At 41.4% G+C, this 22,960-nt stretch overlaps 1 protein-coding gene across 2 annotated transcripts; it reads left to right on the forward strand.

Annotated features, from left to right (window-relative positions):
- Positions 1 to 1,109: 1,109 nt before the first annotated feature.
- Positions 1,110 to 22,591, forward strand: LOC115102702 (protein RER1-like). 2 transcript variants are annotated; one of them, XM_029622926.2, is made up of 8 exons: positions 1,117 to 1,218; positions 2,853 to 2,896; positions 3,884 to 3,969; positions 4,232 to 4,336; positions 6,829 to 6,925; positions 19,512 to 19,590; positions 20,294 to 20,429; positions 20,659 to 22,591. In XM_029622926.2, the coding sequence occupies exons 3-8, from the start codon at positions 3,889 to 3,891 to the stop codon at positions 20,746 to 20,748; spliced, it is 588 nt and encodes a 195-aa protein (XP_029478786.1). In that variant the 5' UTR covers positions 1,117 to 1,218; positions 2,853 to 2,896; positions 3,884 to 3,888; the 3' UTR covers positions 20,749 to 22,591. The 2 variants fall into 2 exon arrangements, with proteins under 2 accessions (XP_029478785.1, XP_029478786.1); XM_029622925.2 differs by lacking the exon at positions 2,853 to 2,896 and having other exon boundaries at positions 1,110 to 1,218.
- The last annotated feature ends 369 nt before the right edge of the window (positions 22,592 to 22,960 follow it).

Consider the following 22,960-nt stretch of genomic DNA (forward strand, 5'->3'; position numbering starts at 1 on the left):
ACATCAGACCAGAGAATCTTGTTTCTCATGTTCTGAGAGTCTTTCGTTGCCTGTTGGCAAACTCCAAGCGGGCTGTCATGTGCCTTTTATTGAGGAGTTGCTTCTGTCTGGCCACTGTACCATAAAGGCCTGCTTGATGGAGTGCTGCAGAGATGGTTGTCCTTCTGGGAGGTTCTCCCATTTCCACAGGGGAACTCTGGAGCTCTGTCAGAGTGACCATCGGGTTCTTGGTCATCTCCCTGACCAAGGCCGTTCTCCCCCTTTAGCTCAGTTTGGCTGGGTGGCCAGCACTAGAAAGAGTCTTGGTGGATCCAATCTTCTTCCATTTAAGAATGATGGAGGCCACTGTGTCCTTGGGGACCTTCAATGCTGCATAAATGACCTGTGCCTTGACACAATCTTGTCTCGGTGCTCTACAGACAATTCCTTCAACCTCATGGCTTGGTTTTTTGCCCTGACATAAACTGTAAACTGTGGGACCTTATATAGACAGGCGTGTGCCTTTCCAAATCATGTCCAATAAATTGAATTTACCACAGTTGGACTCCAATCAAGTTGCAGATGATCAATGGAAAGAGGATGCACCTGAGCTCAATTTCGAGTTTCATAGCAAAGGGTCCGAATACCTATGTAAATAAGACATTGACAGGTTTTTTTATACATTTGACATTGGGTTATTGTGTGCAGATTAATAAGGATTTTTATTTCTTTAATCCATTTTAGAATAAGGCTGTAACGTAACAAAATGTGGTTAAAGTCTGAATACTTTCCGAATGCATTGTAAGTAAGTTCCGTCCAACAGTTAATGACCCTCGTCCTAGTGAGTAAACAACACTTGTCAAAAGGTATGTGTACTCTGTCATATGCTATATTATATTATTTTTAGAGAGAACGAATAATTCGGCTATTTAATTGGGGGCATTATTTTAGGCTACTAAAAAGCTATTGAAAGTAAAGGTTTGGATTTTTTGTCGTGTCATATAATTGTGTTGTGTCATAAAAATTGGAGTTCAAATAAGTAGGTATTTTAAATTCTCCAGTGGCCAGGCAAAGTGCCACAAACCCGCTGGGCATCTCCTTCACCGGTCCAGGGTTTTCTTTGCTCTTCTGATCTTGCCTGCCGTACTTTAAAGCGAGTCCTCGCGGAAGTACTGACGTGTTCACATCAGCCGGAGAGGTAGTTAGGTAGAGCCGAGAGTGACACAGCGGCAGAATCAGGTAAGAAAAACCTGTCTTGCAGCAGTATGTCTGTCAGTAGGTGTGTGAAAATATGGTCTTTAGTTTTAGTGGAATTAAGGGGACCAATACCAAAGTAATATTTCAATTGAATTCCTCTCTAAATATGATATCGAGAGGCTATGCCTATGCTAGCTAAAAAGGGCTCGGTTTCTAACCGGAAGTGAGTTGTCAAATTCACGAAGTTACTGCTGGTGGTTGTAGTTCAACTTCCCGCTGATTTGTAGCCATCATAATGACAAGATTGAGATTAAAGACTACATTTTCCTACTGTGATGTAGCAGGGTTGAACTGTTTGATTATTTGATTCCCGCTGCACATAATGGGAAGTAGAGGGAATCCATCAGTGTTTCACACACACTATTAATGAAAGGTGGTTGTTTAAAAACTACACGAACCAGGAAGGTTTTTTTGGGGTGGGGGGGCAATCACTCATTAGCTTTTTTTCTAATGTTAGCTAACGTCACTCACCCTGCTTGCGAGACAGGAAAACATTTAATCAAAATTGCGCTATGAATAAAAAACACAAATGCTAAACATCTCATCTCAAACACTATAAATAATTGTTTTAGCTGGCTACAGTAGCTAGCAACTGCATTTGTTGGCTAGCTAAGCGGTAAACGAGTCAACGTTGGAGAGCTAACTAGCCATTATGAGAAGAGACTGTTTGTGAGCGACTCAACTCCACGATTTACGATGGAGTGGCACGCCGACTAGTGTGTGGGCGGCCTATGTTTTTAAATACATAGTACTGATTTCAGGGCTGTTCTTTGGGTGCTGAATGAAATATGTCGTTTTTGATTAATTTAATTGTGTGTCTTCGGAACTCCAGTCTGCCCAACTAGTCGCCGCTAGTAAATCGTGGAGTTTAGTTTAATTCGGCTATCAAGTCTGTCATTATCAGCTAACTTAAGTCTCACAATAATTGAACGACTGTTTGATAAGCAACGTGACATTTGACATGAATGGAAATGAAACTATCGTTTGAGCCGGTAGACCTTCCAAGGGGGCAAGGACTTTGGGTGGGAAGAGTTGGGATAACATTAAACCAGTATTTAGGCTTGAGGAGAAGATGTCTCCTCTGACGCCCATTATCCTTAAATGTCTTAAGTCCCATTAATCAGCTCTGCAAATGTGATGTCAAAATAAGTTCATTACGCACCCAAAATATGGAGTTTAGTCTTTACTGCTGTTGTGCCCAGTATGTACTTGCAAAAAAAAATCGAAATAAAAATAGTTTTTGACCAAGTGCATGAGCCAAATCAAACTAACACCAAATGTTGATGTTAGGTTGATGTAGCTGACTTTGATCAACTCCATGGAGTTGATCAGAGACCAGGGTCTGTGGAATTCAGCTACTACTACATCGAATCACTCCCAAAGTCAATACTTACACATTTACATTATGTAACACTTACCATGATGTACCAATGTTTGCCCTCTAGTTGTATGCCTTTCCTTGTTTGCTGAAATCCATACTTTTTCAATAAACGTTAATCAAATACAACCACCGATTTGTTTGCTCATTGCTTTTAGATGGCACGTGTCAATTTGAATTTCAACATCCAGTCGGTTGTATTTGATTCATGTTTTATAAAAAAATATATGTATTTCAGAAAACAAAGGCACTCAACTACAGAGGATTAAATGTAGGTACAAGGTAAGCATTTCATTTTTTGTTGAAGTTTGGGCAAATCAATTTAGTCAGAGCTGAATTCCAAAAAGCCTGGTCTCTGCTCAACTGTTCATGGAGCTCATCAGAAACTTCCTTTACTGACCTCCTGAAAGGCGCAGCGGTCTAAGGCACTGCATCGCACAGCTAGAGGCATCACTACAGACCTGGGTTTGATCCCGGGCTGTATCACAACTGATCGTGATCAGGCGTCTCATAGGGCAGCGCATAATTGGCCCAGCATCATCTGGGTTTGGCCAGAGGGGTTTACTTGGCACATTGCACTCTAGCGACTCCTTGTGGTGGGCCAGATGCCTGCAGGTTGACCTCGGTCATCAGTTGAGCGGTGTTTCCTCCGACACAGTGGTGCGGCTGGCTTCCGGGTTAAGCTGGCAGGTGTTAAGAAGCGCGGTTTGTTTTGGGGGATGCATGACTCAACCTTCGCCTCCTGAGCATGCTGAGGAGTTGCAGCGATGAGACAAGTTTGAAATCGGGGTCCTTTACCATGGAGTTGAGTTTAGTCAGCTAGGTTGATGAAGCTTTGTTGTCGCTGTATGTGAGTTGTTGCCATGTTATTATATGTGGAAAAGGACTAATTGAATAAAGAAACTAGCTAGCTATATAGCTAGCCAATTCAAAAATTACTGTAGCCTACATGTTCTGTGAGAATGATCTGCCAGTGTTAGTACTGAATACCAATAGCTTATTTGCCAAATTGCTCTGAGCTGAAGGCCAAATATCCTCAGGTTCATCTGTCCACACATTATTTACATGCAGCAAATGTAGCCATGCTTTGAGTCACAACCAGGCAAGACATTCTTGTCTTGATAGCACACCACATCAACACATTGTGTCTATAACACCTTACTATAAACACTTAGTCTACAGATCCATACTCACGTTGCAAACAAAAAGCCTGGTGGTGAAATCTGTTCAAGTAATGCCTGTTAACAACCCCTTTCTCTCCTTGCACAGACAGAATGTCAGAAGGGGACAGTGTTGGTGAATCAATCCATGGGAAACCATCCACAATTGGAAGCTTCTTCACACGGGTTGGACAGGTACTGCTGCCAGGGCCTTTAGTTGTTCTCTCATCAAATGTCAAGAGGAAAGAAAACTAGGCTAAACCAAGGGAAACGCTGCCACCACTGTTTTGATAAGATAAGATAACCATTGGAACCACTGTCACAGTGGTGCTGCATTGAAAAGCTAGAAATTGAACTTCAGATAAGACGATGTGAAAATGTGACGCTTTATCTAATGTTTACTGTTGCGCTCCTGGTAATGGTTGTGCACTGTCTTTCTGTTTGGTGTCTTTTCCAGATCTATCAGTCATGGCTAGACAGGTCGACGCCGTTCTCCATAGGGCGATGGGGAGTCACACTTTCGCTAACGGCCATCTACATGATCAGAGTGTACATATTACAGGTAGAGAAACACACCACACTCAGGGCTTATGCTGGGTCGCTTTCAGGAGGTTGCAAGGTACTGAACACTACAAATAGAAGTGCCATGAGTAGAGCTGATGTTTTTCCTTTCTAAGCATGTCAGAGGTATATCTGTTCAATATATTTCTATCTTAGCATTCCACAACATTTTTCCCTACTGAATATGCATCTGACGTCTTTTGAAGGTAGACTCTGTAATCTGGCGTCACCATATACAGTTGCGACAACTTCCTCCTTTGACGAAAACAACAACGAAAGTCAAATCTGCCAAGATATGGGTATGCCTCAATGGAGGGAGCCTGTAACTGGCTTGTCAGATGTGGGTATGTCTCAATGGAGGGAGCCTGTAACTGGCTTGTCAGATGTGGGTATGTCTCAATGGAGGGAGCCTGTAACTGGCTTGTCAGATGTGGGTATGTCTCAATGGAGGGAGCCTGTAACTGTCTTGTCAGATGTGGGTATGTCTCAATGGAGGGAGCCTGTAACTGGCTTGTCAGATGTGGGTATGTCTCAATGGAGGGAGCCTGTAACTGGCTTGTCAGATGTGGGTATGTCTCAATTTTTTATTTATTATTATTTTTTTTTTTCACCTTTATTTAACCAGGTAGGCTAGTTGAGAACAAGTTCTCATTTGCAACTGCGACCTGGCCAAGATAAAGCATAGCAGTGTGAACAGACAACACAGAGTTACACATGGAGTAAGCAATTAACAAGTCAATAACACAGTAGAAAAAAAAATGGGCAGTCTATATACAATGTGTGCAAAAGGCATGAGGTAGGCGAATAATACAATTTTGCAGATTAACACTGGGGTGATAAATGATCAGATGGTCATGTACAGGTAGAGATATTGGTGTGCAAAAGAGCAGAAAGGTAAATAAATAAATAAAATAAAAAAACAGTATAAAAACAGTATGGGGATGAGGTAGGTGAAAATGGGTGGGCTATTTACCAATAGACTATGTACAGCTGCAGCGATCGGTTAGCTGCTCGGATAGCTGATGTTTGAAGTTGGTGAGGGAGATAAAAGTCTCCAACTTCAGCGATTTTTGCAGTTCATTCCAGTCACAGGCAGCAGAGTACTGGAACGAAAGGCGGCCAAATGAGGTGTTGGCTTTAGGGATGATCAGTGAGATACACCTGCTGGAGCGTGTGCTACGGATGGGTGTTGCCATCGTGACCAGTGAACTGAGATAAGGCGGAGCTTTACCTAGCATGGACTTGTAGATGACCTGGAGCCAGTGGGTCTGGCGACGAATATGTAGCGAGGGCCAGCCGACTAGAGCATACAAGTCGCAGTGGTGGGTGGTATAAGGTGCTTTGGTGACAAAACGGATGGCACTATGATAGACTGCATCCAGTTTGCTGAGTAGAGTGTTGGAAGCCATTTTGTAGATGACATCGCCGAAATCGAGGATCGGTAGGATAGTCAGTTTTACTAGGGTAAGCTTGGCGGCGTGAGTGAAGGAGGCTTTGTTGCGGAATAGAAAGCCGACTCTTGATTTGATTTTCGATTGGAGATGTTTGATGTGAGTCTGGAAGGAGAGTTTGCAGTCTAGCCAGACACCTAGGTACTTATAGATGTCCACATATTCAAGGTCGGAACCATCCAGGGTGGTGATGCTAGTCGGGCATGCGGGTGCAGGCAGCGATCGGTTGAAAAGCATGCATTTGGTTTTACTCGCGTTTAAGAGCAGTTGGAGGCCACGGAAGGAGTGCTGTATGGCATTGAAGCTCGTTTGGAGGTTAGATAGCACAGTGTCCAATGACGGGCCGAAAGTATATAGAATGGTGTCGTCTGCGTAGAGGTGGATCAGGGAATCGCCCGCAGCAAGAGCAACATCATTGATATATACAGAGAAAAGAGTCGGCCCGAGAATTGAACCCTGTGGCACCCCCATAGAGACTGCCAGAGGACCGGACAGCATGCCCTCCGATTTGACACACTGAACTCTGTCTGCAAAGTAATTGGTGAACCAGGCAAGGCAGTCATCCGAGAAACCGAGGCTATTGAGTCTGCCGATAAGAATATGGTGAGGAGCCTGTAACTGGCTTGTCAGATGTGGGTATGCCTCAATTGAGGGAGCCTGTAACTGGCTTGTCAGATTTGACTTCTATTGTTTATGACTGATCATGTTACATTTGAGTTTGAACGTTAAGCTATTTTCTCCTAGGGTTCTACAATGTGCCTTTAGGCGTAATATGCACTTGCACACATCCAAGAAGTAGAAGATCACTTTGGGAGCGTCTGTGTGAAAATGGAGGCCACTGTTTTCCCTTTAGACTAGTATTGCCCCAGATCTTGTCAAATCAGTCAATGTGAAACATTTGTGAATTAAGTGAGGGAATACACATGTTTACGCTTATTTAATTTCCAGTTTGGATAAGAGCGTCTGCTAAATGAGTAACATTTTAAAATGTAATGTACGAAATTCAATGAACACTAATATAGGTTTTCTCTGCTCCCTCCAGGGTTGGTATATTGTAACATACGCTCTGGGAATCTACCATCTCAACCTGTTCATCGCTTTTCTATCACCAAAAGTGGATCCATCAATGCTTGACGAAGGTAAGTTAGAGTTCACTGTAACATACGACATTCCTTTGGGTTCCAGTCATGTTTGAGATGTTTACTTTCTCACATAAAACAATGTACAGGAGTGTCTCCTCGCACTCACTCTTCATGAAGAGACCCTCCATGTAGGACTGAGACTATATTTTTAAAAACTTTGACTAGGGGTGTGTATCTTTGGCCGACTACGCATCTTGATACACTGGTGTGTATATGATTCAGGAAAGACACATCATAGTTTGGGACGATTCAATAATATATGTTTCAGTCCAATGCAACTAAATATTTATTTTCCAGTAAATCAGGATATCTTTTCATCCTTATGGCTAAACAAAGACTATTAAAAAAATGACATTTTCTAATTGGGTGATTCGCAAGAAACTTGCACTTCACAAAAATTCCTCTTGAATCACTAAGATCAGATCTTTATTTATCTATTTCATAATTATGGTTGTCAGTAAGATTATGTAATATACAACCATTTCCACATCTACCAATGCAAAAATTATCAGTACTGCAACAGTTTTAGAAGTCTAAAGTAGTAATAAATACATTTCTAATATTTGTTTTAGCATTCCTCACTTAATGAAAGGGCCTGATTAAAACATGACACTGAAAACAAATATTTAAAATGTAATTATTATTTTGTAACTTCTCATTAACACAACATTTTCTGAATCTTGTGTATACATGGTATTTTCATGTACACATGTAGATAAAGGCATAGTACCAGATTAAGCCCAAATAACTGAAGAGTACATTTTATTTCTTCTAATAGTTTTAAATGTTGGTGCATTAGGGTAATGATGAGCAGGTTTCAGAGATCAGAATGTTGGCTATTTAAAAATTATACTGAGCTCTATTAGAGATACACTTTTGTGTACAGTTGAAGTCAGACGTTTACATACACCTTAGCCAACTACATTTAAACTCAGTTTTACACAATTCCTGACATTTAATCCTAGTAGAAATTCCCTGTTTTAGGTCAGTTAGGATCACCACTTTATTTTAAGAATGTGAAATGTCAGAATAATACCTTGACTTTGTTGTCCTTAAGCCATTTTGCCACAACTTGCTTGGTTGAGGTCATTGTCCATTTGAAAGACCCAGTTGCGACCAAGCTTTAACTTCCTGTCGGATGTCTTGAGATGTTGCTTCAATATATCTACATAATTTCTCCTCATGATGCCATTTATTTTGTGAAGTTCACCAGACCCTCCTGCAGCAAAGCACCCCCACAACATGATGCTGCCACCCCCGTGCTTCACGGTTGGGATGGTGGTCTTCGGCTTGCAAGCCTCCCCCTTTTTCCTCCAAACATAACGATGGTCATTATGGCTAAACAGTTCTATTTTTGTGTCATCAGACCAGAGGACATTTCTCCAAAAAGTACGATCTTTGTCCCCATGTACAGTTCCAAACTGTAGTCTGGCTTTTTTATGGCGGTTTTGGAGCAGTGGCTTCTTCCTTGCTGTGTGGCCTTTCAGGTTGTGTCGATATAGGACTTGTTTTTCTGTGGATATAGATACTTTTGTACCTGTTTTCTCCAGCATCTTCACAAGGTCCTTTGCTGTAGTTCTGGGAATCATTTTGCTTTTTACACCAAAGTATGTTCATCTCTAGGAGACAGAACGCGTCTCCTTCCTGAGCGGTATGACGGCTGCGTGGTCCCATGGCGTTTATACTTGCGTACTATTGTTTGTACAGATGAACATGGTACCTTCAGGTGTTTGGAGGATGAACCAGACTTGTGGAGGTCTACAATTTTGGGGGGGCTGATTTCTTTTGATTTTCCCATGATGTCAAGCAAAGAGGCACTGAGTTTGAAGGTAGGCCTTGAAATACATCCACAGGTACACCTCCAATTGACTCAAAGGATGTCAATTAGCCTATCAGAAGCGTCTAAAGCCATGACATCATTTCCTGGAATCTTCCAAGCGGTTTAAAGGCACAGTCAATTTAGTGTATGTAAACTTCTGACCCACTGCAATTGTGATACAGTGAATTATAAGTGAAATAATCTGTCTGTAAACAATTGTTGGAAAAATTACTTGTCATGCACAAAGAAGATGTCCTAACCGACTTGCAAAACTATAGTTTGTTAACAAGTTTTAATGACTCCTAAGTGTATATAAACTTCCGACTTCAACTGTATGTGGACACCCCTTCAAATTAGTGGATTTGGCTATTTCAGCTACACCTGTTCCTGACCGGTGTATAAAATCGAGCACACAGCCATGAAATCTCATTGGACAAACATTGGGCAGTAGAACTGAAGAGCTCAGTGACTTTCAACGTGGCACCGTCATAGGATGCCACCTTTCCAACAAGTCAGTTCGTCAAAGTTCTGCCCTGCTAGAGCTGCACCGGTCAACTTTAAGTGCTGTCATTGGGAGTTGGAAACATCTAGGAGCATCAACGGCTCAGCCACAAAGTGGTAGGCCATACAAGCTTACAGAATGGGACCGCCGAAGCGCGTAAAAATTGTCTGTCCTTGGTTGCAGCACTCACTACCGAGTTCCAAACTGCCCCTGGAAGTAATGTCAGCAGAATAACTGTTTGTCGGGAGTTTCATGAAATGGATTTCCATGGCTGAACAGCCACACACGCAAGCCTAAGATCACCATGCTCAATGCCAAGCGTTGGCTGGAGTAGTGTAAGCCGCCATTGGACTCTGGAGCAGTGGAAACGCGTTCTTTGGCGTGATGAATCACGCTTCACCATCTAGCAGTCCGACGGCCGAATCACAGAGCCCTGACCTAAACCTCATCGAACCGCTTTGGGATGAATTGGAACGCCGACTGCAAGCCTGGCCTAATCGCCCAACCTCAGTGCCTGACCTCACTAATGCTCTTGTGGCTGAATGGAAGCAAGTCCCTGCAGCAATGCTCCAACTTCTAGTGGTAGGCCTTCCCAGAAGAGTGGAGGCTGTTAGAGCAGCAAAGTGGGACCAACTCCATATTAATGCCCATGATTTTGGAATGGGATGTTTGACGTGCAGGTGTCCACATACTTTTGGTCATGTACTGTATCATGGGTGAATAAAACTTGAAAAAGTCTTAAGGTAATGACAAACATGTCCACAGACAGTGTTTTTACTTAATAAATATTTTGTTTAATGTGAACTTCAGATGGTATACAATTTATGATTAATCAAATTTTATTTGTCACATACACATGGTTACCAGATGTTAATGCGAGTGTAGTGAAATGCTTGTGCTTCTAGTTCTGACAATGCAGTAATATCCAAACTACAGCAACAGTGTTTTATTCGAATACATTAGGTTTTTCGAAAGTAAAATTGTCTAAAAGGAACTGAATATATGGATGCATTTTGGTAATGAGAATTTGGGGTGAAAATGTATGAAATTCAGGCTCATATTTATTTTAAATAAGACACTATGCCTAAACTAGGCACCTTAGTCTTCAGAATGATTGCAGATGCAACATGGTTTTCCAAGTCCATTTGCAACTGTCAAACTGGTATCATGAGAATTACTCATTTCTGAAAACATTGCCATTGAGCTATAGGCTAATGCCAAAATTAGATCACAAAATTCAGATATTTGTTACAGTTCAGTTCACCTACATGCAATATTTTGGATAACGGTTGGTTTACCTTGCCCTCACCAGACTTACTCATTTAAAATTGCGGCGCATTTGGTAAGTGGCGTCTATTGTGCAAGGTTATTTTATGGCTAGGATTGTGACCGAATCGGGGGGGGTCGTCTCATACCAATTCTCAGAAAGTATTGGTGACTAGTTAAACCCCTACTCTGTACACTAAAGCAGCCTTTCTTTAAGTATGGTTTGGTGACTAGTTAAACTCCTACTCTGTACACTAAAGCATGGTTTGGTGACTAGTTAAACCCCTACTCTGTACACTAAAGCAGCCTTTAAGTATGGTTTGGTGACTAGTTAAACCCCTACTCTGTACACTAAAGCATGGTTTGGTGACTAGTTAAACCCCTACTCTGTACACTAAAGCAGCCTTTAAGTATGGTTTGCGGCCCCACCTGTTAATGGTGGGTTGCAACGTGTCACAGTAAATGTATAATTATTTAATTCATTACCGGAATTGATTTGGCCAAGTGCAATTGTGCTCTATGGTAACTGTGCTCTCTCTGCTTAGCAGGGGTGTCTGCTCATTTTGGTATCTGCGCGAGTGGGAGGGAGATGCCTGTGTGCTTTGCTTTGTTTGATCTTGTTTCTGCAGTTTTATTGAAGATCACTCCGTGACCCACGCTTTCGTTCAGCAGCAGATGATGCGCTGTCAGCCACTGATTTTGTTATTCTCACCGCTGTCATTAAATGGACTCAAGCTAGCCACAAGTTCTGACTGAGCTCATACAGCGCAAATACAGCGATGAGTTTCTCTCTCATGCAAACTTTGAGAAATGGTGAGGAGCACCTACAGTGTGTTTTATGCGCGAAGTGCTTAGTAATGAGTTTCAAAACAAAAATTAAAACGACACATCCTGACCAAACATCCACAGCATGATGGTAAACCCAGGGAGGTCTTTCAGAACAGGGCAGAATGCTTCAGGAAACAGGGCTTCAACAGCGGAAAAATAAGTCTAGCAAGGCACTGTTGTCATTTTATAACAGGTGATGATCAATAGAAATAAGGACGTACTAACTGACTCTCATAGTAGTAAATGTTAATTTTTCTTTCAAATAATCCCCTTGTACACAGCTAAGAGCTAGCTAATGTTAGAAAAAGCAAGTTAGCTACTGTACTTAAAAAAAGTATGAACTAGCGAAGTCAGTTAAGAACAAATACTTGTTTTACAATGATGGCCTCCTGCGGGGACAGGCTGGGGTTAAAAATAAATATTGGACAAAACACATAACGATGAGACACAACAACACTACAAAAAGAGAGACTTAAGACGACAACAGCATGACAGCAACACAGCATGGAGGCAACACATGATAGCAGCACAAAACATCGTACAAATGTTATTGGGTACAGACAACAGCACAAAGACAAGAAGGAAGAGACAACAATACATCACACGAAGCAGCCACAACTGTCAGTAAGAGTGTCCATGATTGAGTCTTTGAATGAAGAGCTGGAGATAGAACTGTCCAGTTGTTGCAGTTTGTTCCAGTCGCTAGCTGCAGCGAACTGAAAAGAGGAGCGACCCAGTGTGTGATTTGGGGCCTTTTAACAGAATGTGACTGGCAGAATGGGTGTTGTATGTGGAGGATGAGGGCTGCAGTAGATATCTCAGATAAGGGGAAGTGAGGCCTAAGAGGGTTTTATAAATAAGCATCAACCAATGGGTCTTGCGACGGGTATACAGAGATGACCAGTTTACAGAAGAGTATAGAGTGCAGTGATGACTTCTAATGGCCGAATGGTAAAGGACATCTAGCCACTCACCGTTACCTGCCGATCTATACATTTTGTCTCTGTAATCTAGCATGGGTAGGATGGTTATCTGAATCGGGGTTAGTTTTGCAGCTGGGGTGAAAGAGGAGTGATTAGAATCACCAAGTCTAGATTTAACTTTAGCCTGCAGCTTTGATATGTGCTGCGAGAAGGACAGTGTACTGTCTAGCCATACTCTCAAGTACTTGTATGAGGTGACTACCTCAAACTCTAAACCCTCCAAGGTAGTAATCACACCTGTGGGGAGAGGGACATTCTTCTTACCAAACCACATGACCTTTGTTTTAGAGGTGTTCAGAACTAGGCTAAGGGCAGAGGAAGCTTGTTGTAGAGCGTTTAACACAATCCGGGTAGGGGCCAGTTGAGTATGACTATGATCTGCATATAAATGGATGAGAGAGCTTCCTACTGCCTGAGCTATGTTGTTGATGTAAATTGAGAAGATCGTGGGGCTAGGATCGACCCTTGGGGGTACTCCCTTGGTGATGTGCAGTGGCTTGAGACTGCAGATGTTCTGACTTTATACACTGCACTCTTTGAGAGAGGTAGTTAGCAAACCAGACCAAAGACCCTTGTCGTGTCTTTGGCTATGCCGGATTAAGTGATATGACATGCTATTCTATAAAATAATTTATCCATAATTAATATTACCTGATTGAGCTAATCATGTAAATGTAATTAACTAGAGTCATGGCACCACAAAATAATATTTATAGAGCTGTTCTCTTCCGAATAAACTCTTAACCTGTTGCCTCTACTTGGGACGCTTGCGTCCCAACTAGAGCTCTGGAAATGCAAATGCGCTACGCTAAATGCTAATAGTATTAGTTCAAACTCAAAAGTTCATTAAAATACACATGCAGGGTATCAAATTAAAGCTACACTCGTTGTGAATCCAGGCAACAAGTCCGATTTTTAAAATGCTTTTCGGCGACAGCATGAGAAGCTATTATCTGATAGCATGCACCAATACACTACAACAGAAAAGCACAGCAGGGGACGTAAACAAAATAATTAGCATTTCGGCGTTACACAAACCGCACAATAAAATAGAAAACAGTCATTACCTTTCACCATCTTCTTTGTTGGCACTCCTAGATGTCCCATAAACACTATTGGGTCTTTATTTCGATTAAATCGGGCCATATAAAGCCAAGATATCGTTATATGTAGACTGTGTGATAAACGAAAAAAACTGCGATTTCACAACGTAACGTCATTTTTTAAAATTCAAAAAGTAGACGATAAACTTTCACAAAACACTTCGAAATACGTTTGTAATGCTACTTTAGGTATTAGTAAACGCTAATAAGCGATAAAAATCATCCGTAGGCGATGTAAATATCATTAGCTGTCGTCTTGGAAAAAATTTCAGGAGAGAGCTCTTCCGGAATGATCTGGGCGGAGACCGGAGGTAAGCGGTGCCCTTCTTTCGGTTCAACCAAGAATCAAAGATGATTAAATTCACAAGACTCTAGACAACATGGGGATGCTGTGGGAGTTGAATGCTCGGTCTTATCTAATTCGGCTCACTGTTAACAATTGCTGGAAGTGGCGCAAGGATATTTATTTCCATTTTCTGTGATCAGGTTTTCCTGCGCTTTCCGATGTAACGCACGTTATGTAATAGCCACAGTCGTGATTTAACCAGTTTTAAAAACGTCCGAGGGTTTCCTATCCACACATTCTAACCATATGAACGTACTATATTCCTGGCATGAGTAGCAGGGCGCTGAAATGTTGCGCGATTTTTAACAAAATGTTCAAAAAAGTAGAGGGTCGACTGAAGAGGTTAAAGACCTAGTAATATTTTACATCAATAGCCGTCAATATTAATCGTCATCCTAATTCAGTCTCATCTGAAAGTTGTAAATTCTTGGTTATCTGCATGAACCCTGGCTAACAAGTTAAATCAGCAATACATTGGGTTTAATTATTTATTTACTAAATACCTAACTAATCACACAGAATTACACTTACACATAATTAATCATAACTTGATTACAAATTACGTCATAAAGGAAAACGTCCCTAGTGGGCAGAACAGATATGACAGCTGGTTACACAAAAGAAAAAGGTCTGGGTTTGAGTGACAGAGCGGGAAGACTGAGGAACAAAGGGAGAAGCTGTGCTATCGTAAATACAGTGTCTTATGCATTCTAAATTACAGCCCATTTGGAAAAGGAAAATGCAATAAATATTTACTCTGAGCTGCGCTTCGGTAGGTTGGTGGTAGATGGAAGACCGTGTTGCCAAACCGAGTCCTTTGAAGAATGTCTCTGGTGGTCAATTGGATACGTTGTGGTAACGTCTTTGTGTGATAGACGGGATACTCTGTCTGTTCCTTCCTAACCCTCGTTTGCAGCTGCTGTTGCTAACTCAACGGCTAGGAGGTATCACTTCTGTAGTGAATAAGAGTTCAAAGTTCATACCATTCACAACCAAAGCTCACGCTGATGTTTGCTTCGTTCTGTATTTATTATCTGAACCATTCTGACATCGGACCGTCGTCCTCGGAACAGGAGGTTATATTGTCGTCAAGGCTTTATATAGGAAGGGAGAGGAGGGCGTGTTTGAAAAGTTTTATAGCCCATGTCCCTTCACAGGGGCGGGCCACTGATTGAGCAGAGCCCTAACCTTATGAAAACCCAAATCTCACATTTTAGAAGCTAAAATCACATTTCATCCCATCACGAATAATTTCATATTCAAACATTTAAATTGAACAACAGTTCCATGTGAATCCGATAACTCTGTGTAGACTTTCCACTGTAGAGTTTGTCATCTTATCATTGATGAGAATGTCTCAGATGACAACCGAACTGACATCATATTCATTAAGTACCACCGCATATGTTCAATTGGTCGGATTACCAGAATATAGTTCATTTCCCCACACCTCAAATCAAATTTTATTTGTCACATGGTTAGCAGATGTTAATGCGAGTGTAGCGAAATGCTTGTGCTTCTAGTTCCGACAATGCAGTAATAACCAACAAGTAATCTAGCTAACAATTCCAAAACTACTACCTTATAGACACAAGTGTAAGGGGATAAAGAATATGTACATAAAGATATATGAATGAGTGATGGTACAGAGCGGCATAGGCAAGATACAGTAGATGGTATTGAGTGCAGTATATACATATGAGATGAGTATGTAAATAAAGTGGCTAGTGATACATGTATTACATAAAGATGCAGTAGATGATATAGAGTACAGTATATACATATACATATGAGATGAATAATGTAGGGTATGTAAACATTATATTAGGTGGCATTGTTTAAAACCTCTTAAGGCTAAGTGAGACGTCTGCGTCTCACTTAGCCAACAGGAAATGCAAATGTGCAACGCCAAATGCTAATGGTACTCGCTAAAACTCAAACTTTCATTAAAACACACATGCAGGGTACTAAATTAAAGCTACACTCGTTGTGAATCTAGCCAGCAAGTCAGATTTTTAAAATGCTTTTCGTTTGAAAGCATGAGAAGCTATTATTTGATAGCATGCAACACCCCGAAATACCTGAAGGGGACGTAAACAAAAGAATTAGCGTAGCCAGCGCTACACAAAACGCAGAAATAAAATATAAAACATTTATTACCTTTGTCGAACTTCTTTGTTGGCACTCCTATATGTCCCATAAACATCACAATTGGGTATTTTTTTCAATTAAATCCGTCCGTGAATACCCAAAATGTCCATTTATGAAGCCCGTCTGATCCAGGAAAATACAGCTTTCCAAAACGCAACGTCATTTTTTTAAATTAAAAAAGTTGCCTATAAACTTTGACAAAACATTTCAAACTACTTTTGTAATCCAACTTTAGGTATTAGTAAACGTTAATAATCGATCAAATTGATCACGGGGCGATGTGTATTCAATAGCTGCACGTCTTGAAATGATGGTCGATATTCTCCCTTTCAAAACTTCCTCCCGTGTACCGGATGACATGAAGTGCCTCTTCTTCATTTCACCAAGGATCAACTTTAAGCCAATTACATTGTGTGGAAGCTGTAGGACTTGTAAACTGGGAGCTATCTATTTTCCCTTGCCATAGACAATACAGCCAACTGGTGGATTGATATATATTTCTTTTTTTGGTGAACAGTTTTCCTTGGGGTTTTGCCTGTTAAACACGTTCTGTTATAGTCACAGACATGATTTAACCAGTTTTAGAAACTTCAGAGTGTTTTCTATCCACACATACTAATCATATGCATATACTATATTCCTGGCATGAGTAGCAGGACGTTGAAATTTTGCGAAATTTTTAACAAAATGTTGAAAAAAATCGCGCTATCTTTAAGAGGTTTTAAAGTGGCTAGTGATATATTTTACATTTCCCATCAATTCCCATTATTAAAGTGGCTGGAGTTGAGTCAGTGTGTTGGCAGCAGCCACTCAATGTTAGTGATGGCTGTTTAACAGTCTGATGGCCTTGAGATAGAAGCTGTTTTTCAGTCTCTCAGTCCCAGCTTTGATGCACCTGTACTGACCTCTCCTTCTGGATGATAGCGGGGTGAACAGGCAGTGGCTCGGGTGGTTGATGTCCTTGATGATCTTTATGGCCTTCCTGTGACATCGGGTGGTGTAGGTGTCCTGGAGGGCAGGTAGTTTGCCCCCGGTGATGCGTTGTGCAGACCTCACTACCCTCTGGAGAGCCTTACGGTTGTGGGCGGAGCAGTTGCCGTACCAGGCGGTGATACAGCCCTACAGGATGCTCTCGATTGTGCATCTGTAGAAGTTTGTGAGTGCTTTTGGTGACAAGCCGAATTTCTTCAGCCTCCTGAGGTTGAAGAGGCGCTGCTGCGCCTTCTTCACGATGCTGTCTGTGTGGGTGGACCAATTCAGTTTGTCTGTGATGTGTATGCCGAGGAACTTAAAACTTACTACCCTCTCCACTACTGTTCCATCGATGTGGATAGGGGGGTGTTCCCTCTGCTGTTTCCTGAAGTCCACAATCATCTCCTTAGTTTTGTTGACGTTGAGTGTGAGGTTATTTTCCTGACACCACACTCCGAGGGCCCTCACCTCCTCCCTGTAGGCCGTCTCGTCGTTGTTGGTAATCAAGCCTACCACTGTTGTGTCGTCAGCAAACTTGATGATTGAGTTGGAGGCGTGCGTGGCCACGCAGTCGTGGGTGAACAGGGAGTACAGGAGAGGGCTCAGAACACACCCATGTGGGGCCCCAGTGTTGAGGATCAGCGGGGTGGCAAATGTTGTTGCCTACCCTCACCACCTGGGGGCAGCCCGTCAGGAAGTCCAGTACCCAGTTGCACAGGGCGGGGTCGAGACCCAGGGTCTCGAGCTTGATGACGAGCTTGGAGGGCACTATGGTATTAAATGCAGAGCTGTAGTCGATGAACAGCATTCTCACATAGGTATTCCTCTTGTCCAGATGGGTTAGGGCAGTGTGGTTCAGATTGCATCGTCTGTGGACCTATTTGGGCGGTAAGCAAATTGGAGTAGGTCTAGGGTGTCAGGTAGGGTGGAGGTGATATGGTCCTTGACTAGTCTCTCAAAGCACTTCAGGTAGTCGTTTAGCTCACCTTCTGATGTTCCCAGAATCTCTGTTAACCAAGGGGTTTGCAAATGTAACATCAGTAGGGTAGAGAGAGGAAAAAGGGGGGAAGAGGTATTTATGACTGTCATACCTACCCCAGGCCAACGTCATGACACCCCTCAGAGACACCAATATTCCTTAGCCCGGCCCACAAGAAAAGGAATGGTCTACCGTATCATAAGCTTTGGCCAAGTCAATAAAAATAGGAGCACAACATTGCTTAGAATCAAGGGCAATAGTGACATCATTGAGGACCTTTAAGGTTGCAGTGACACATCCATAACCTGAGCGGAAACCAGATTGCATACCAGGGAGAATACTATAGACTTCAAGAAAGCCAGTTAGTTGATTGACAAGTTTTTCCAACACTTTTGATAAACAGGGCAAACTAGGAATTGGCCTATAACAGTTAGGATCAGCTTGATCTCACCCTTTAAATAATGAATGCACCGTGGCTGCCTTCTGAGCAATGGGAACCTCCCCAGAGAGGAGAGACGGGATTGGCGACGATAAGTGCTGCAACCTTAAAGAAAGAATCTGACCCATATGTTTTTTGGGGTTCACCGGCAGAAAGCTTAACATACTATTGTTTGAGGAAAGTGCACAATTTTGAACATGAAAAGATATGAATAAAAAAATTAGGCACATTTTGGCAGTCTTGATACAACATTTTGAACAGAAATGCAATGGTTCATTGAATCAGTCTTAAACTTGCATTTACACTGTTGTCATCTAGTGGCCAAAATATAAATTGCACCTGACCTGGAATAATACATTATGGCCTTTCTCTTGCATTTCAAAGATGATGGTGTCTTTTGGGGTCTTTGTATTATCTTTTACCAGATCTAATGTGTTATAGTCTCCTACATTCCTTTCACGTTTCCACACACTTCAAAGTATTTCCTTTCAAATGTTACCAAGAATATGCATATCCTTGCTTCAGGGCCTGAGCTACAGGCAGTTTTTCATCTGTATTGTTACTTAGGGTTGTATTATCAAACGGAGTGTGTGTGTTCTGTTGTACATCTATGTGATGTGATCAATCTGTTTATTCCAGTTCAGAATGAAAAATTATTTAGTGTATTTTAACAGCAACAGTTCCAATCTAGACAGATATGCAATAGTTTTTAATGGGGAAAATAAACATGAATTTCTATGTGTATTTAATTTCATTGTTATTTGTTCTTGTCTATATTGCATTTGTTTTAGGCATAAGGGAAATTAAATGTGCTGATAATTACGTATAGTTGCATGTTTTCATAAGCTTGGGTCCCAGGTAAACAGAATTTCTAATTTGGTTCCCAAGGCTGAAAAAGTTTAAGAACCCCTACACTAGAAAAACAAGATATTGGAGAGCTCCTTTCCTTTCAATGTGATGAGAGTAACTTAGAAAGGTATTTGTTTGGAAGCTCTTGGGTTACTATGTAAATACTGCCTTTAGTGACATTTTGGTATTTAAAACCGAATGCAAAGTGTCTACACCAGTGCTCTTATCGGGATGCTATTTAGATCCGTTTTGAAACTCTGTAGTCACTGTTCTTGTTTTGAGTCCATTTGATTGGCTAGCAAAGTGATCCTCGCTGTAACTTTGCTCCCCCTCCATTCACCTGTAGATGAGGGCCCGGCACTCCCCACCAAGCAGAACGAGGAGTTCCGTCCGTTCATCAGGAGGTTGCCTGAATTCAAATTCTGGTGAGAGCCCCCAAGGACCACACCATTTCTAGCGTGGCCTTTCACTGAACTGGACTGAGTTACAGGCTTGTGCCCATTATTTCTGACATCCTACCACAGTGTCCTGTCGGAATATTCCACGAATCTTTGAGTGAATGATTCAATGTCACACAGAAAATACACACAATCTATGGAAAGGGAGAACACGCATATTAACGTAGTACACTGACAATACTGTCCAGCCATGTAATGGCTGTTGTGTTCTATGTCCCACTATTCAATAGCCTGGTTCACAAAGACCTCCTGCACACTGTCCCTTGCAAATTCTCTCCTTTTATTCTGTTCACTCACCAAGTAGCCAGCTCACCCACCAATGTGAAGATGTGAAAGTATATTTCCAATAGGACACTGCACTAGGATTGCTCTATGGACTTTTAGCTTTCCAGTGCAAAGCTGTATTGTTGTACATACTTTCCTTACTATCAAGGCCATTTCATTCTCCACCTGAACCTATAACAACAATGCTAATATGTACTGGAGGTGGCACTGACAAGTATGTTGTTGCCCATACTTATTTGGATGGTAGGAAACAGAAATCTCTCGTTCTTAGCTTTGTAGTTTACTTGTGCTTTTTTTTACCACTATCTACAGGAAAGGAACTTGCTATCATTAACGCTGACTTTTTTTGTTGATGTGTACATGTGTTTTTCTTTTATGTCTTCAGGCATTCGGCAACAAAAGGCATCGTCATCGCCATGATTTGCACGTTCTTTGAAGCCTTCAATGTGCCAGTGTTCTGGCCCATACTTGTAATGTACTTCATCATGCTTTTCTGCATCACCATGAAGAGGCAGATCAAGGTATGGGAAACCCAGTGACGCTGCTGCTTACTCTGCATGATATATAGTTGTATCAGGCAATTCAAAGCTAAATGTATCGCAGTCATACAATCCTAATTAATTCCTCTGCTCTTGATATGTATCTGTAGTTAATCATGCTAGTCAATCTTCAAGATGTTTCACTGAGAATTCAGTGAATAAGAACATCATGTGGATGTGGCTCATTTTATTTTTCTTGTCCTACTTTCAGCATATGGTCAAGTACAGATACCTCCCCTTCACACACGGGAAGAGGACTTACAGAGGCAAGGAAGAAACCGGGAAACCTTTTGCTAGTTAAAATCAACCCCCCCCCCCCCCCATTGAGAATTAAAAGTTCTGGAAAAATAGTATATGTGGGTCAAAGGGGTCAGTGATTGTCTGAGGGGAAAAAAGATACAATAAATAGTTTTGATCCAAAATGTTGACAGTATTGGATGGTAGTAGTGCTGAGGATTGACGTAATCACAAGAGAACACGCTGCCTTTGGTTATTATGGGGAGTCATCTCTCAGCCGCGGGATACCGTTGTCTTTGGTCAGTGGATGAAACGCAGTGCCGCCCTTTGCCTTGTAACCCTCTGGGGTAAGTATGAACTCTGCTGGAGGGGGTGCCACTGGACGGATTGCAGGAGAAATTCCGTTGTGGAATCTTAGTGACGCTCCGTTTTTAACTCCTCTGGCTCCAAGCGAAATACAACTACTATTGATTAAAGACATGGTACCTACTCGTTTATAACGTGTACTTGTGGGAGGTCCTTAGGTTTCGAAATAACCTGATTAGATGTACTTTTTATTTCATTGATTTAAATTGATGTGGGTCTATGATCAAGTGTACTTTTGCACTGTCTTGAGACTCACATCAGAAATGTTCCTTTATGTAAAGCAGTTCATTTTTAGTGACTGGTTACCCTCAGTTGAACACCAATTCACTACATACAATACCTATCAGAACTATTCAGAACCATAGTCCAACCATCTGTTGATGGCACAAGCAGTGATTTAGGTATAGGAGATTGGCTAGATAACAAGTTGGCGAAGAGTGAAAACACTGCATGGCTAGGACAGAGTTGGTGTACTTTCCAGAGAATATCATCATGGAGAATGATGAAATGTCATGTTTTTTTTACAACATTATGTACAGAGAGGTTTAAGAAAGCCCAGTTCAAGATGTGTGGCTGCTAAAAAGAAGGAAATTAATTTTAATTAATTAATTTGTTACTGTTTTTCCCTCCGTAGCCATAGAATCCCTTTTGTGTTTATTCCCTCTGCTTTCCAGTCATGTCAAACATACGATTTTCTTGTACAGTTGAAGAGAACTGTAACTGTCATTCAGCACTCCTGGATACTAAATGACACATTAATTTACGTCTAGCTATGGGGAAGCAAATCAAGTCGTTCAACTAAAGATTTATGCTTTGCGCCCCCTGTGAATATAATTTTTGGGGTTCAGATTTCTTAAAATGTACATCAGTATCATACTCGTATTCAAATTATTCTTTCCTTACAAAAAAGTTATCCCCTGAAAGACCATATCCTTTGAACAAGCAGTTTAGGCAACTGTTTACAAACTGGCGTATATTCCACTCAAATCTAGTAGCTTGATACTCACATTCTGTATTTTTCTTTTGACAAATGTGGTCTAATCATTCCAAACAAAAATATTTTCTCTTTCTGTTCTTTTGCAGAGGACACATGAGAAAAGTGAGATTGAGAGCTTTTAATGTATGAAGGGGGTATGCTGGAGATCTTATGAAAAGTATGCGGTAGTATTTTTGGTAACCAGAGACATTTTGGAAAACCTTTTTGATCAGAAATAGGGAAGGGAAGAAAAAAGAATCCTGTCAAAGTACATAGTGTTTCCAAGGGTTTATATCTATTTTAAAGATTACATTTGTTTTGAGATTTTTTTTCAACATTTTTTTTCTTCAAACAACTGTTAAATAAGTGTTCCAAGTCATCGTATGTCATTAAAAAAAAAACGAGTAAAATTGATTTCTAGATTTATAAACTTTCTCATGAAAGAGATTGCATGTTCTTGGTTGCTCTTGTGCTGCAATTATAAACAAAAAAAGATTTTAGTAACTTTTAAGTGTAATTTTTTTCACTCCAAATGCTATTAAAGAGACTGTGTCCCTTCAAATTAGGTGTGGCTGTTTCTGCCTCATGTTTTAGGATCTCACTGACATTTGTCTGTTAACTTTAATCCATTCCTGCTTTTAGAAGTAACCATTAGGGCGGTAGGTAGACCAGCGGAGATGGACAGTTCGATTCCCGGGCCAGGCACTGGAAAAATAGGGGGAATTTATCTGGCAACTGGAGGGCTGATGGGTTCACATCTTAAAGACCTTCCCCTACTGTTGGGCCCTTGAACAAGGCCATTAACCCCACAACCTGCTCTCCATATAGGGGAGCTGCTCGTCTCAACTGTATGTGATGTCTGTGGGGGAACGATCATCAGCAGCGCCTGAGCAGTTGGTGTGGACACAGGCACTCTGCCTTCACATTTAGTATC

The sequence above is a fragment of the Oncorhynchus nerka genome, linkage group LG20, assembly GCF_034236695.1.
Source record: "Oncorhynchus nerka isolate Pitt River linkage group LG20, Oner_Uvic_2.0, whole genome shotgun sequence".
Lineage (NCBI taxonomy): Eukaryota > Metazoa > Chordata > Actinopteri > Salmoniformes > Salmonidae > Oncorhynchus > Oncorhynchus nerka.